The 15,774-nt window shown below is 42.8% G+C and overlaps 1 protein-coding gene across 9 annotated transcripts in view; it reads right to left on the minus strand.

Annotated features, from left to right (window-relative positions):
• Positions 1 to 9,939: 9,939 nt before the first annotated feature.
• LOC105926754 (eukaryotic translation initiation factor 4 gamma 1) overlaps positions 9,940 to 15,774 on the minus strand; it is a 53,628-nt gene continuing 47,793 nt past the window's right edge. For all 9 annotated transcript variants that reach the window (XM_036150082.1, XM_036150086.1, XM_036150081.1 and 6 more), the window contains 10 exons: positions 15,508 to 15,767; positions 15,292 to 15,419; positions 14,909 to 15,081; positions 13,669 to 13,794; positions 13,494 to 13,575; positions 13,213 to 13,311; positions 12,665 to 12,796; positions 12,317 to 12,398; positions 12,049 to 12,189; positions 9,940 to 11,389 (listed from right to left, as the gene is read on the minus strand). In XM_036150082.1, the coding sequence (XP_036005975.1) occupies positions 11,208 to 11,389; positions 12,049 to 12,189; positions 12,317 to 12,398; positions 12,665 to 12,796; positions 13,213 to 13,311; positions 13,494 to 13,575; positions 13,669 to 13,794; positions 14,909 to 15,081; positions 15,292 to 15,419; positions 15,508 to 15,767 (1,405 nt within the window). In that variant the 3' untranslated portion in view covers positions 9,940 to 11,207. The remainder of the gene's footprint in view (positions 11,390 to 12,048; positions 12,190 to 12,316; positions 12,399 to 12,664; positions 12,797 to 13,212; positions 13,312 to 13,493; positions 13,576 to 13,668; positions 13,795 to 14,908; positions 15,082 to 15,291; positions 15,420 to 15,507; positions 15,768 to 15,774) is intronic.

Consider the following 15,774-nt stretch of genomic DNA (forward strand, 5'->3'; position numbering starts at 1 on the left):
TAAAATGAATTGGTATTGTTAGGAAAAACTGCCATTACAGTTTAATTAAATACCTTTATTAACTAAAAATGTCGAAAGATTAAAAAAAATAACACATATTTTATGTTCTAGTACTTGCAGCTTTACATCTCACTTTTAGCCGCTGAAAACACAAGAGAGGTAGCGGGAAATGACAACTTCACATGGGTGTGGTGTCAGAACAGGACAGTATCTGCTTTTTGTGACCAGCAAGTCTTAAGGTATGTTCACACTGAACACATCTTAAGACTGGCATGTTTAGAGTGATGCGAATGGTGCTATTTTGTCGAACAGAGCAAAGATAAACTGCGAAAGGTGTGGTAGGTGCACAGATAGAGGGTAGCGAAAATGTGAACAGAGCAAAGCGAAACTTTGCTGGAGTTCAAAAATCTAAACTTTTCAGCCAATTTATGTTGTGTTAAGGGTGCTCTTCAACGTCATATTGATGCACAAAAATGTTTCTTTATTTGTTATGTATTTAGACAGTACAATTAGGTTATATTTCTCTAAAGTAATGAGGGATTTACTCACTGAAAAGCCTGAAGTTGTCACGGAGAGAGGTCTGTGCCCCGGGTGGAGATGTGTCCCCCTACTCTAGGCAGCAGCACATCATGTTCTGTCCTGAAAATATGGAATCCTGCTGGAAGTGATCCTCATCCAGACACAGCAACAGGTGGTGGTAATAACCAAACCGGGTGTGTGTCTGGAGGATCTGGTGGGCACCGTTGTTTGGGTTTCCACATTACATACAGCACTGTGACCCGCTCTGTAAAAGCCATCCCCGCTGCTCTGAGAGTTGAACAGACGCAGCAAGCAGATAAACACTCTTACGCTGTTCACACTAAGCATGGTTCTGGTTCTGCTGGAGGTTTTCTTCCCTGTTAAAAGGGAGTTTTCCTCTCCACAGTCGCTTCATGCTTGCTCAGTATGAGGGATTGCTGCAAAGCCATCAACAATGCAGACGACTGTCCACTGTGGCTCTACGCTCTTTCATGAGGAGAGAATGCTGCTTGTCAAGACTTGATGTAATCTGCTGGGTTTCCTTAGATATGAAACTTTTTGACCAATCTGTCTGATTTGATTAAATTTGACTTTGTAAAGTGCCTTGAGATGATATGTGTTGTGAATTAGTGCTATATAAATAAAACTGAATTAAAATGAATTACTATTTGATGACATGGTGAAGGTGGCTGGGGGAAAATGGCTGCGTTGTCAGCGTGGATTGTTTTTGCGAGAGAAAGGCAAAATGTCAAGCATCCAATGGCATCCAATGGCGGGCGATCCGGTGTGAACACACCATTTGGAAATAATCATTGGTAATTATTTCACGATAACGTACTCTACTCGCTTCCATACTCTGTTAAATAATCTAATATCCTTCTGCAGAAATCCTGGGCTTTCTCCAGATCATGACATGTAAATCCATGTGTTGTTCACAAAGTTCCCATTAGTGTAGCCTAATGAGTGCATGGAGTCTTTTGCCTTAGATCCTGTATAGTCATGAAACCACATCGGGCTGTTCTGGAAGTGGTTTTAGCTGCACTATACGTACAGTGGGTATTTAATATGTTAAGTTTGGACTCAGCATTTGTTGACAGATGGACATCTAATAAAATCAGAATCAGATACCTGCTGGTGTGGTATGTTTTTTGTGTTTTCGTATCCAAATAAGAGACGAATCATAATGATAATAGGCACTAAGATTATTTTAGTCCAGTGAAACGTAATTTAAATGCCAGTGTTAGCAGCCAATGCTAAAGTGTGGGGATGTGAGATCACTGGGATACACAAAGCCCAGCAAACAAGTGAATGTATGCTGATTATGTGATATCTAAAAGAAATTGGTTGCACTGGACTTTATTTAGGTGGATTGGAGTAAAGGGGGCTAAATACAAAAGCACCGTGTCTTTGTCCCTTCAGCACATGACTCATTCTCCTTGCTGAATTTACTGATACTCACCTATATGCAGACACCTATCTCTGCACTTTGGTTACAAGATGTGAAAGTGGTCGGTCAGCCTGTCAGCAGAACAGCCATCGTTTATCTCAGAATCAAAACTAAAACAGGACCATGACCCAACTTGACCATTGATGCTTCCAAAAAAAAAAAAAACACCTACGTCATTATGAAAGTAACGAGCTCATATGACGGTGTCATGAATCATAAACTCCACGGCAGATGGTGTGAGGTGAGCAACAGTCTGTCGTTGTGCAGGCTGCAGAGAGCCACACCGGGGAGGAGCTGTGATGCAGCATCATTAACAACATGTCAGCCGCTTCCACTCGCTCCACAGACTGCCACACCAACCCATTCACCTGTCACACTCTGCTTCTCCTTCACCGTCTGCTCAAGTGCACAAAATTCAAATTTTAATGAATGTTCCACACAGAGAGAGAGAGAGAGAGAGAGAGAGAGAGAGCTGTTAAAAATCAGTATTAACCCCACATTAAACACTAATTCAGCTATTAAACTCTCTTAAAGATACCTTACAGCTGAAGTCAGTAAAAATACTTTTTTGTGGAGGTGTACGACAAAGTTAGTGGAGCACACAAAATGTTTAAAGGTTAACATTTAGCTAAACTAACATTTGGGAGTGTTTGTCTGGAACACAGTGTTTTACATCGCTCTGCACACCGACTGCTATTTGTCTTTTTGGACTTGAGGATTCTGCTGTTCAGCTTACCCTTAAAATTTAGCTTTCTTTTTATATATCGTGTTTTTTTTATTTTTGAGGGTCATTGTTTGTGTCTCCCTGGCTGTCGTTGATCTATGGCTGTGTGTTACATGTAGATTCTGAGCCAGTGTCTGACCAATATTTCATTATGGTTACATAATGACGATAGAGACTCTTGATTATGTCTTTGTTCCAGGCTGAAGGGTGTTAGATTAGTTTAAAATTGGCTCCAACTCTAACCGAAGTTCTAAAAATATGAAGTGAAAAGTAAAGTTATGTCAAATTATTACCAGTAATTGTTTCCTTACCAGCACTAGATATAAGAATGGTCTGTTGTGTAATGGCAGACTCTTTATTATCGGCCAACACAGTGCTCTGTCCCACTGACTTGAACATTTCCCGTTTGAGTTAGAGTCGGTTAAAACAGCCAGGGTAGGTCTCACTAGCTTCCACCAATCAGATTCTTTATTTCCATTTTCAACAAGCTCACAGAGGCATGAAATCTTTCTACCACAGTACGAGGACCTTCACAGAACCTTCATTTTAAAAAAACTGAGCTAACCTTTAAAGGTCACAAATGGATGGGTCGTAAGATCAAGTCATAGTGTGTTTATTATTTAAGTCTTTAGCCTAATTCATGTTGTCGGCTTAAGCGACGGCTTGATTCTACGTGTCAGGCGGTAATCAGGTCCGGCTGTGGCTAGTAAAATAGAGCAAAAAATGATTGTTTTTTTTATCACAATAAATTTAGGATTTAACAAAGAGGGGCAGTTATATTTTAATGAAGATCCAGATTGGTTTGGCCTGCTTTTTTCCCTTGTAAAAATTAATTCATCACAAAAAAAAAATGCTTTTTGTGTTTACTCAGGTTATCTTTGCATTATATTAAAATTTGTTTGGTGATTTGAGACATCGAAGTGAGCTGAAAAAGCAAAAACAGAATAAAGAGAACAAACACTTCTTCAAAGCACTATACTTACAGTGATAGCCACATTTGACACCACTGTTTTTACAATTTCGTTTTTACACCATTAGCATGAATAAAAAGCCTTAAGTCGACATTAGGACAAGAACAACTTTACTGGATCTCATGAAACAGTAAATTGCGCGTTTAGTATAGCCCAGTAAACTGGAACTATTTATGACCTAAATGGACGGCGTGGGTGTGTCCACCTTAAGCTAGTGGTTTAATGTTGTTGATCTAGTTTAAATTTGAGATCAATCTAGCTCATTTCCTCCCATCCACCCACCCACGATCCTTCAAGTCACCACAAACTCATTTCCAGAGAGAACACGGCTAATAGAGTCTAAAACTAATCGGCTAGATTTTTCACGTCTTGGTAAGAAGCAGGCTCCTTTCAGGTAAAGGTCTACAGAAGACTAATGAGGATTACCTGACAGACCGGTTAAGATTGAAATGCACATGTGTTAGGATGATTTAAAAAAAAACTGCCACAATAACAGACAGACTGAAAAGCTTATGTTTCATGCTGACCCACGAAGCTGCACCAGAGAAATGGTTTCCGTCTGGTGATCAGCAGCAGTTTCTGTTCTACATGAAACAAAATCCTTCAAATATGTTAAGGCTCATTATTTCTCCTCAAAGTACAGTTTAAACTGCCTGTAACACATCCTTCAACTGTAAGCTGGTCATGGGAGCTATAAAAGCAAAGGGTTGGTGCCCTCTAGAGGCCAATTCAGCGCACTTGCATGAAGCAAGTTCAGCTCAACAGTGTTTAACAGAGTGGAGCTGTATCTTTCCAATATAAACCATAGTCTATCTATTTTTTATTATTCTTAAATTATATATTTTGTAAAGCACCAACTTCTCAAGAGGAAAAGAAAGTTGGTACAAGAAGCAACATATTTCCTCTTCAGTCCCAAAGACATCATACTCCAAAAACAGAGCATATTAATTTGCTTCTAGTACATTTTAGAGTTCATTTTAAAATTCTTATTTTTAAGTACTCAAATGACTTTGCCCCTCTCTTAGCTTCTTCATCCCTACTCCCCCTCTCAGCCCCTCAGGTCAGCTGAACTGCATCTCATGGAGGTACCGAGCTCTAAGAGGGGCAGAGACTTTTCTATTGTTGGTCCTCAATTGTGGAATAACCTGCCCCAGCACATAAGAGAGACTCCTTCACTGCCCACTTTTAAAAGCTCTTTATAAATAAAGATTGTATGGTATGGTAAAGCCACGCGGAAAAGGTCCACAACCTCTACTTTAATCACTACGTAACCTGTTAATGGAGTTAGAGGCGTGATGAAGGAAACATCTGAACCCCTTAAATTAGAAGTGTGGGGAATAACAGTCCTGAATCCTGAGCTAGAGGCTCCATACTAAGAGGTAAATTGAGGAGCTTCTACATTATCTCGGCCAGTTGACAAGTATTCAGAGTAAGAGTGGGTCACGGTGAGATTTTTAGCCATGGGAATATGTGAAACCTGAGACCAGCTGACTTTGAAAGCAGGCTGAAGACAGAGCCCTCGGTCCAGCTAATTAAAAATGATGGCCCCACTCTGGTTACGTCTTACGTGGAGAGGTCGACTTTCAGAGAAGCAGAAGTTCTGCTGTGGACAAAGTGAAAAGGTACCGGTGGTATAAACCATCAGAGTTTGGCTGAAAGACATGTGGTGCTGGAACACTGGGCTTACTTTGTGCAAGTCAGCTTGCTGATTCCTTTCGGGCCAAGATAGAATCTGGAGCGGTCCAGAACCACACTTTCTATTTCTAGCTGAGGACTTACTGAACCCACTCCCCTCTCTGGCTCTGAGATTTCTGATACAAACCAATGCTTTCTGTCACAGTTCAGCCCCAAATTTCCCATACTCCCACCAGATCAGGGTTTTAAGTAACTATTTCAATGACAGACATAATATTTCCCCCTGAAAATAATGTGAATGTTTTGGTACGGCCCAGTTAGAGTCCCGACTTGAATCTGATAAAGAATCTGTGGATAGGGATAAGGACTGAGGTGATGGGAAGGAGGCCTTCCAACAGCAAAGACTTGGAGCCGATGGAAAAAAAAAAATGGTCAGGAAGTATAAGGGGATTGATCACTATAACGTCAATTAAGATTCTTTTTCACTGAAAGGTGAAAAGGATATAACAAATTGGCTTTTTTTTAAATAAATTACTTTTTTTCTAAAGTGACTGTTCTTTTTGTTGTTTTAACACCTGACTCAGGTCCAATCATGAAATTATTTATTGATTAAATGAAATAGAAATTTGAATTTTGAATCTAAATCTGCCTTGGTTGTGAATAATTTTGACCTGAACCGTATATATCTAAAACAAAAAAAAACTCCAGGACATAAAGCAGAACTAATGATAAATCAGGAACATTTTAGAAAAACGCATGCAGCAGGCGCCTCCCGGCAGACCAGACCTGTGTTTTGTATGCTGCTGGATTGTTTCAGCTTGGTGTCCACCCATCGGTCTTGTATGCGCCTGGACTGGAGGAGGAAAGCTGAGCATCCTTAGAGGAGCTTACATGAATCCAAGACAAACAGGCCCACCTAGTGGTGGATTCATAGGAGATCTATATAGTCCTGGCCATAGGACTTTGCATGAACACTTTGTGTGTCCTTCAGGGCGTTTAAGCACTAAATTACAGTCATACAGCTACTTGGAGGGTTCATATCATTCAAAGTTCATCTCTTAAATACATTTTGTTTTGCATTTGGAGTCTCTAGGAGGCATACATTCCGTTTAGATAATATTCTTCAAGCCTTTCAGTTTTTGCTATTGTCTGCTGCTTAATACCTCTGAACCAACGCTGCTCCTCGTTAGTATAGTGGTGAGTATCCCCGCCTGTCAGTGCCATGTTTCCTTCTGAAACCTACACCTACTATGAGCCTTAACTTAAACAGGAGGCCTTGTGGTTAGAGCATTGTTCTTGTGTCCTGGAGATTCTGGGGTCAACTCCCACAGACCCTTAGCCCCAGATTGCCCCCCAGGCCCTGTGATAGCTGCCCACTGCTCGCTGAGGGATGGGTTAAAGGCAATGACAAATAAAGATTTCTTTCTTTCTTAAACAAGGTCATGTTTGGAAATCTGCCATTTTTATAATTTTTCTCGCAATTTTACAATCCAAGCCCAGGGATGCTGAAGCTACAAGTATAAGTTAAGTAAGTATTAACCCATTCAATTCATTACATCGTCCCCCGGCAGACTACAAAAATGGCCGAATGGGGTGGAACACTCTGCGACCTGGAGGGAGGCGGGATGGGAAGTACCGTCTTTGCATTTAAAGAGACCGCACCAAAACAAGTTGTTCTCAGGCAACTGAAAGACGGGTTTGGCTGTGTCCGACAATCGTTTTAGTCCGACACAGCCAAACAAGAGGTCCAGTCCAGATGAAGGGATCGTGAAAGCGACATTTGAAAGCAGCTCCCAGAGTGGAAAGTTTGAAGCAGCCCCCTGTGGTGGCATCATCTGGACCCCCTCCATGTGCATAAGCGGCTACAGACTGACGGGTTAATGCACGCAAGCCACAGTAGAGTTTGCCTCTCCATTAACATGCATGAGCAAACACAAACAATATAGTTGCGCCGGTGTTTCACACACTATTGAATTGATTGTGGATTTTACTCCTCTACTGCATTTGCATGGACCCCCTCAACGTTGGTCCACACAAATGCCTGGTTTCTCTCTCCTGCATTTGTTGTTTTCACCCTGCTCTTCTTTATTCTTTACTCCTGAGGCAGCGCCATCATGCTACTCACAGGCGTGGCATCAGTGTTACAGCGCCTATTAAAGGCTCCTCCGGCTTGATGCGGGTTTAATTTTACGCTCAAACTTTTCTGTGCAGATACAGTTTTGGGCTCTGTGTAGGCATAGCCTCAGACACACCTCAGAACAGGGGAAACCAGGGGCTGTGGAGGAATTCAGACCAAAGCATTGTAGTTCCACCTTATATGGAGCACAACTTAATGATTTAAATGTGAAAAGGAAGGCATTTGAGGAGTTAAAAGACTTCCAGCCAAGAGGGACCACAGATTACCATGATGTTTAACCACAGACAGGTCTCCGCTCCAGATCAGTCAGACTGATGTTGCATCAAACCAGTTCTGCAACAACAAACATGCAGGCCAAATAAAACCACAGACTTGGACAAGAGCAAGGAAGCAATAGGTCAGTTTTCTTATCGAGGGGACATGTTTAAGACTGAGGATTACACTCAAAGAGTGCACAAGATGAGTGCCACAATTTTGGTATAAATGTCTCATAGTGATGATGAAATTTGGAAAAAGTGAAAATAATTTTCCCCCACAGAAACCCACAGGATTCTGATCGACCCCTGAACGATAAAACCAGAAACTTGGGAGCTCTTTTCCACAGCAATATTTAGAAAAAAAATTGTTAACACATGACATAATGTGTTCACATCCTTTAACCTAATCAACTCTTATGATTTTCTATAAACATTTTTCACCACTAAATGTTTAGTGTAGTAAACTGACATAATATTATGAAGGCCCCCTCATTCTTTCAGACAAACCATGCATAAAAACTGTTTTTTCTTTTAGTTCTCTCATTTGATCTCAAAATTTTTGTATTTTAGTTCTTTTGCTGAATAAAATTGTAATGTTCCAGATCAGGCCACGTGAAAGTTTTTTTTTCTTTTTTTTCCTCTTTCTCCAGCTCGTGTCCTAAATTACAACATTGATGAAAAGATTGATGTGCAGGAAATCGGAAAAAAAAAAAAAAAGCTGCTTTGCCATTTGGTAATGAATGCAGCACCAGCACAGCAGAAATGAAAAACACAAACTTGTATAAACAATAGAGAAACAGCAGCGGTTCCTAACGGTTTAAGGCTGAAAACAGCTCATGGCAGCAAGTGATGTGTAAAAACAGAGCTAGACCTTTTTTGTTTTTCTGTGTATTTTGGCTTTACATCTTCAGCAAATAAAGCTTGTTCTTTGCTAAATGGAAAACTAAAGAAAGCCAAATTAATAGAACTGTCTGATTATCTGCAAAAGGTTAAGCAGCTTTCTATAAAATACGCATTTAAGCTTTGTTTTCCATAAAATGTATTCACTGCCAAAATGCAATAATTTCAAGTGAGCGCTGGTTATATCACCCCTTTACCATTTCGTAGGTTACTGCAGTATTCTGCAAAGACCATGTGTCAACTCGTGCATGCTAGGGGGGGCGTTTTGTACTCGCTCTGATAAGGAACCATTTAAAACAAGTTTATATATTCAACCCAAAGTAGTGGATTAGAGAAATGAAGTGTGTGACTGACGTAAACTACATGTGCCAGCAGGCAGTCACTCAAGTTATTTAGATATGCTCAGGGGTCATAATCAAGGGCCCACAGAGGGATTGGACCAAAAAAAAAAAATGGGAATACAAATAGTGCAAAACAAACCTTTCAGATAAAATAGATTTCAGCTTCCGATTTGTCACAGATTTGAGCCTTTTCATTGCTGTTTATTACATTAACTTACCAAAACAAGCAGCAGGCCCAGGTCTAAGTAGCTGGATATTAAATTAATCTAAGGGAAGAAATGGCAATGCCTGGGTAGCTGCAGACCAATCAACAGACGTCGAATGTGCTGCACAACCCAACTTAGATAAAAAGCTGTAAACCTTGTTCCTTTAGGAAACAAAAAGTATGACATGCCTAATCATGTAGCTTCTATATTTAAGTAATGATTTCTAGATTTTATCAGAGAATAGCCACACATTTGGACCTGTTGTGTTCAGGACCTATCCTAATAACGTGTGCAGGGTCGTTGATTTGTCTCAGAGATAGACCGCTGCTGTGCTTAAAGCCTGAAGAGTGAAACCCCACAACCAAAGAGAATCACAAGCCTTTCTCTCCCTCCTCAGCCAGCTTCATGGAGCCAGACGCTGAGGGACTCTCTCTCTGGAGTTCCCCGAGTGTTCCAGCAGAGCTGTTTAGAGAGGAGCCATTTGTGTGCCGTCAGCACATTGAAAACATGGGGGTGGGTGGGTGGGCGTAACAACCAGAAGGTCTGGCCATGTTCTCGCAGGCTTGTGGTCCAGGTTACCGGTTACATAAGCTCTTCCACTGACCGCAGCACTCTGCAACCAGAACCAGCTCACCGTCTCCTTTTCCGCCCCGCAGTAACTAATGGAGCCCAACGTCCGGCTCAAAGGCAAACCTCATGTTTCCCCGCACTGACACAGAGCGCCTAAACGCCAGCCTGGTCCAGCTTTCTTGGTTTTGGGTAGCAAAAGGCAAAAAAAATGAAATAAAAATAAATCATCAGCTTCCATCTGCAACAGCGTCCACTTTCATTTTTCTTTAATTAAATATCTTTTTAATAAAGTAAAGCAAAAAAGTATTTACAATTTCTCAATTAAACTGTAATCAATGGGTTGGATAATTACAAGCACCTTCTGCCAGCTGAGGAGAGAAAAATATAAATACAGGGAAAAACTGAAACTTCATTTCAGAGGAGAGGGCGTACAGTAGCCTCTTTTCTTTGAAAAGAAAAAAGAAAAACTAGCCATCTTGTATTTACAGAGCTCTCCTGAAATTCCACTCGTGGAAGCAACAAAAGGCCTTAGAATTTGCTGTTAAACTTTTCTCTTTTTTTTTTTTTTCCTTTTTTAAAAGTCATCTCAAAGTGATTCCGTTTCATCTGTGGGCGTTATTCAAATTTCTTCTGTGACTTTTCACTTTTTTTAAAATCCGATGACAGGCTCTGGAGGGGGTTGCAGCTGCAAACCGGCTCTTTCTCAGTCCAGTTCGTGTTTCTGAGGTCGAAGGAGACGAGCCGGACGGCTGCGTGCGAGAGTCAGGCGGGAAACGTCGTCCTCCTGTAAACGCCGTGCATCGCACCCTTTCCCGTCCGCATCAAGCCTTTTTAATCCACAATCGTTGCTCGTGTCTGAAATGTGTCAGACCTCCCTCGCTGCTTCTCTTTGTAGTTTTGTTATTTTCTTATAAAAAAAAAAAAAAACACTCATTCCACTCAGCCAACACTGGAAATAACAAAAAGCTACTGGTCTACACAAGCGCAGTGAGCAGATCAGACGCACTGTGAGCCGCGGCCGGCCCACATGATAGAGGATGAATTCGTCAAAAATATAGATGGGATCAGCAATCAGCTTTGCCTTTTGTCGCTCAAGAGGCAAATACTCTTTGAATAGTGTTGCTGTGTTGAGAAAAAGCCATTCGCAAACAAGCTTAAATATCACTGCAGCATCTCCAGCAGCTTGTAACGATTATCTCTTTTATATATGCTCTCTATTTAATCCTGTAGTCCTCTCATCAGAAAAAAACAAAAAAAACAAAAAACATTCTGTTTCCCGGGTAAATACAAGAAACCCCAAAACAAAAAAGGAACAGAGAAAATGACCGAATGTTCGATCCATAATACAATCTCTCCCATTTGAAGATTTCTTTTTCTCATTTTTTTTTTTGTCGGTTTATGCAGAAGGTTGTTTTTTGTTTTTGCCAAGTCGGGCGCTTCTGAGCTGTCCACGAAACATTCGCCGCCCTCCCAGGGATCCTGCGGGTCCCTGCGGCGCTCCTAGCTGTTGTCGGACTCATCCTCGGCTTCTCGGAGCCACGTGAAGAAGGCGGTGACGGACTTCAGGGCCACGCCCTTGCCCTGCTGCTCGGCGGGGTCTTTGCTCGACTCCCACTTGTAGAAGGCCTCCTCTTTGATCACGTCCTCGTCGTAAAGGGTGTCGAAGAACATCCGGAGCAGATCTGATGGGAGGGCACGCACAAAACGTTAAGGAGGCGACAACCTCAAACCTAAATTCTGAAGCACTTAAATGAGCTTCGTTGAATCTGAAAAGCCCCCTTTACTCTGACCCCACTAAATAAAACCCTGCCCAACTAGTTGCCTTTAGCAGGTCCCTTCCTTAGTATTATTAGTAGTTTGTGGCCTGAGAGGGTTGTTAGTGGACATTAGTGAACAAGCCAGGAACCCAGCAGACGGGGCAGGGAGCAGGTTGTGAAGAAGCTTAAAGGAGGGTTAGGCTATGAAACAATAAGCCAAACTGTGAACATCTCAGAGAAGACCAGGATCCCCGTGAGAATTTTTGACAAGACTGGAAGATAAAGCTGCTCTCCCTCTAGACTGATTGAGCTTCTACTTTCCTAAGTAGAAATAAAGAAGGTATTGACTCAGGGAGCACTAAATACAACTGGCTGTCAGGCATTTTAGATCTTACTTGTGAAAAAAAATAAAGCTTTTCCTTCTACTTTGCAATTATGAATCCGTTTGTGTGGATCTAATACCTAAATCCTAGTAAGGTCCATTGAAGTCTGTTGTTGCTATCAGACCAATGTAACAAAACAAGGTAAAGGGGTAGGAATCTAGCTATTTTAGGCAGTAATGGGGGCTAATGTGAGCTGCTTACTGGCAGGCTGCTCCATCTGCACCATCAGGGCCTGCAGGCCGTAGAGAGCCTGGAGCTCCTTCTGCTCGTCCTTCAGGTACCTCTGCAGCAGCTTGGCCCTCAGCTTGATTACTTCACCGTCCACCTTGTAGGGGTTCTCACCTGCAGGGACAACAGGCTCAGGGGTCAGCTCAGTGGCAATTTAAGGTCGTTGCTCATATTCATAATAGCTGGGAGTGAATTATATCCAGTTAACCAAAAAATGGTCTTTGATGAGAAGAGTACTCACAGATAATAGCTGACTGGCAGACGCAGGTCATCAGGGTTCGGACAAACATGTTGGAGGACATTTGTTGCTCGTCCAGGTTGGCCTACAAAGAGAAATACCGATCCACAGGTGAACCAAGGAGGTATAAAGAGGAGGGAATAAAAATGAGAAAGCAAGCCTGGCCATATAAGTGCCGACGGTTCTCCTGACACCTGTCAGCATATATCTGCATATTTCTGAGAGAATGACCCTGCTGACTGCAAAGACATGTGTAAATAGAAGATTTTGGCAGTTTCCTTCAAATCTTAAGATCTAAAAACGTTCTAGCGGAGCTAAAAAGGTAAAATAAATACGATGCTGCATACGAACCTCGATCCAGTCAAAGATCCTCTCATTGTCCGCCTTGTCCTGAAGCAGTCTGTCCAGCTGTTTGGTCAGCTCCTCCGAGCTCATCTCCTTCCTGCTCTTCTCCGACTCTTCGCCCAGAGTGAACTCAACGTTCTGCGGAGAGAAGCGCAGCATGCTGAGCACGCTCTCTCAGGCTCCCTGAGACGCTCGCGTAATTACTCCGGTCGCCCACAGTGGAAAGAAACACTGTGGGCTGGCACCGCCAACACTCATCATATAAAGTGGGGAAGGAACTACTTCATGTTTCAAGATTATTATTAAAAGAGCAAGAAGTTCTGAGACTTTTTACTGCCTCAGTTTCTATTATTATTTTCTGACGCCCAAACAAATATATTTGGTGTGAACGTTCAGTATAGATAGAATGCATAAACTGGATGTTTTTAGCTTTAACCAAGGAGCTCAACTCTTCTGGTACATCATATGTTTCTAATGAAAAACCAATAGAATTAGAGATAAAGGCAGCATATAATGTTTGTCGATGCTAAGATCGTTGTATCAAGCGGACTAACCTGCTCTGTCACAAACTTGTTGACGTCCACGTCTTCAGGGAGGACGTCTGTCCAGCAGAGGCCGGCCTCTCTCCACATGGTGCCAGCCTTTTTATGGCTCTGGTGGGATCAAAATGCACGGTTTTGTTTCTTTAAGCGTGATGGACCAACACAAATAAAGACCTCACATGGTTATCCATCATAAGTTTACAATGTTCAACCGCCTGTTTTAGTTTGGCTTCACCAGAGTGAGACTTTACAAATGTTTGCTATCTTTCCCATAGAGTAGATGCTGTTCTTACCATTTCTTTGCAGAGTAAAGTGAGGATGTGGACCAGCAGGACTCCAGCTTTGCCCATAGGCATCAAAGGCTTGGAGATCTCCCTGAGGAGGTCAGCACAACATTAGAAACTTCACAGAAGGCGACAAAAAAGGCTCAAAGCTTATCGAAAATCTAAGGTGGGTCCTGGATCTCACCTGAACAGTTCTCCCATGGGAATTCCTCCCTCGTGCAGCATGGGAGTGATCAGCTCTGCCAGGTAGAGAAAGATGTGGGGGATGTCTATGGCCATGTCTTCTGCCACCTCCAGAATCTCCTGAAACCTGGAGGCATAGCTCATCATTAATGTTTAGCTTTATTATTAAATTAACTAAGTAACAGTATAATAATTTACCTATTCTCTCTAAACCTTAAATGATCTAATAGCTCATGACATACAGGGTCATTATAAGCCTGTCAACACAGACACTCAATGACCTGTTACTGAACCAAGACCGACGGCAACAGAGAAAACAGCTCATGATTTAGTCGCATCTTTAGCAGAAAGAAAAACTACAAGAGGATGCTTAACTTTTCACACATTTCTAATGCCTTGTCGATTTGTTTTTATCTGACTAATACCAACACTAGAGATGCTAGAAACCTCAGCCGGTGGCCAACAGCAGCCGGTGTTTGGTCCGATTAGCTCTGACAGAGTGGAAGTTGTTACCGACTGAAGACTCAAAGTCAAATATTTTGGTAAAATCTGACTTGAAAGAGAGCGAGACTTTCAGCAGCTAACAGGAAGGCTGAACGGAGTAGAGCCAAGCAGATGTTTTATCTTTGAGCTTTTAACTTGTTAAGGAACATGCTGCTTTTCAACCTGAGCCTTTTGGAAAATCTCAGAGCAAAGACCTATTTTCTCCAAAGCCGTGTTTCCCAACCTGGTCCTCGGGGCACGCAGCCCTGCATGTTTTAGATGTTTCTCTGCCTCGACACCCGCGAATCAGGTGACTGCAGTTCAGTGAAAGCCTTGGAATGAAATCAGGTGTGCTTCAGCAGGGGAGCATCTAAAGCATGCAGGGCAGTGTGCCTCGAGGACCAGGTTGGGAAACACGGCTTTACAGAGCATAAACAGGGACAGTGGTTTGAGCCAGACTAATGCCATGGATAGTTCACAATGTAACTGTAATCGATATTTAGGAAATGGCAGAACACATAGTTGGTTTATTCTTGTATTGTCTTAAATTATAGTTTTAGAGTGAAATTGGAAAGTCAAATCTAGCAAAAATCATATCAGAAAAGAGCCAATAAATCTGACTGGTGCGTCTCTAATTGACCTTCTATTGTTTACCTGAGGGGAAACTTTGCACCAGTTTTCTCTGTCAACTTAAAACTCTGTGGCAATCAAAGTGAAATCCCTTTAACTTGGTAACTCCTAAGCTTCTCTGTACGGACCCTTTATAGTACTGCTGTGTTGGGAGGATGCCGGTCTTGATGAGCTGGTGCAGCAGCTGGCCCATGTGCTCCCTGGCGATGGTGCTGCGCTCCAGCGTGGACTCCAGGCCGTTCCGGACGAACACAAAGAGCAGCTCGGGGCTGTCCATCTCCCGCACGCACTGCAGGGCTTCCTGTTGGGACACACATGCACGGAGCTGATTCGGCCATATTTATTCTTCGTATACCGGCCGCTGAGCGTCGGCTGAAGCCTGAGTTTTTCAGATGGGAATGAACTTAAATTAAAAGTGTTAATAAATGTTTGTGCGAACCAGCGGGGGAGACGCGGAGTTTTAGTTGTGGCTGTTTAATATGTGGAGGAACTCTGGGATGTGTCGCAGTACCTTCATGTCGTTTATGTGCAGGTACTCTTCGATGATGGCTGTGGACTTCTTTTCCATCTCTTCAACCGTTAACGCGGGCTTAGCAGGGGTCTGCTGAGGCGGGGGAGTGGCAGCCGCCTGCCGTTTCACTGTTTCCACACAGAACAGAGGCAGAGAAGGTTAGCAGAAGTGCAGCTTCTCCAGCAGAAAACAGCTTTCCCTGTAACTCTTCATCACCTTGCTCTTTGCTCTTGTCTCGCTCTGCGCTGCCGCGGTCTCGCTCTTCGGTCACGCTGGCCACTCGGCGGACCGGATCAGTCGAGCCACGCTGATCTCTTTCCCGGCTTCGCTCCTCCTTCTCCCGGCTGAAGCTCCGTTTGGTGACCTGTATCCGGTTTCGGTCGCGGTCATCTCTTCGGTCGTCCCGTCGGTCGAAGCGGTCGCCGCCTCGGTCGGAGCGGTCGAAGCGGTCGCTGCGCTCTCGACTCGAGCTGTTTCTGTGCG

This window comes from Fundulus heteroclitus, chromosome 18 (assembly GCF_011125445.2).
Source record: "Fundulus heteroclitus isolate FHET01 chromosome 18, MU-UCD_Fhet_4.1, whole genome shotgun sequence".
NCBI lineage: Eukaryota > Metazoa > Chordata > Actinopteri > Cyprinodontiformes > Fundulidae > Fundulus > Fundulus heteroclitus.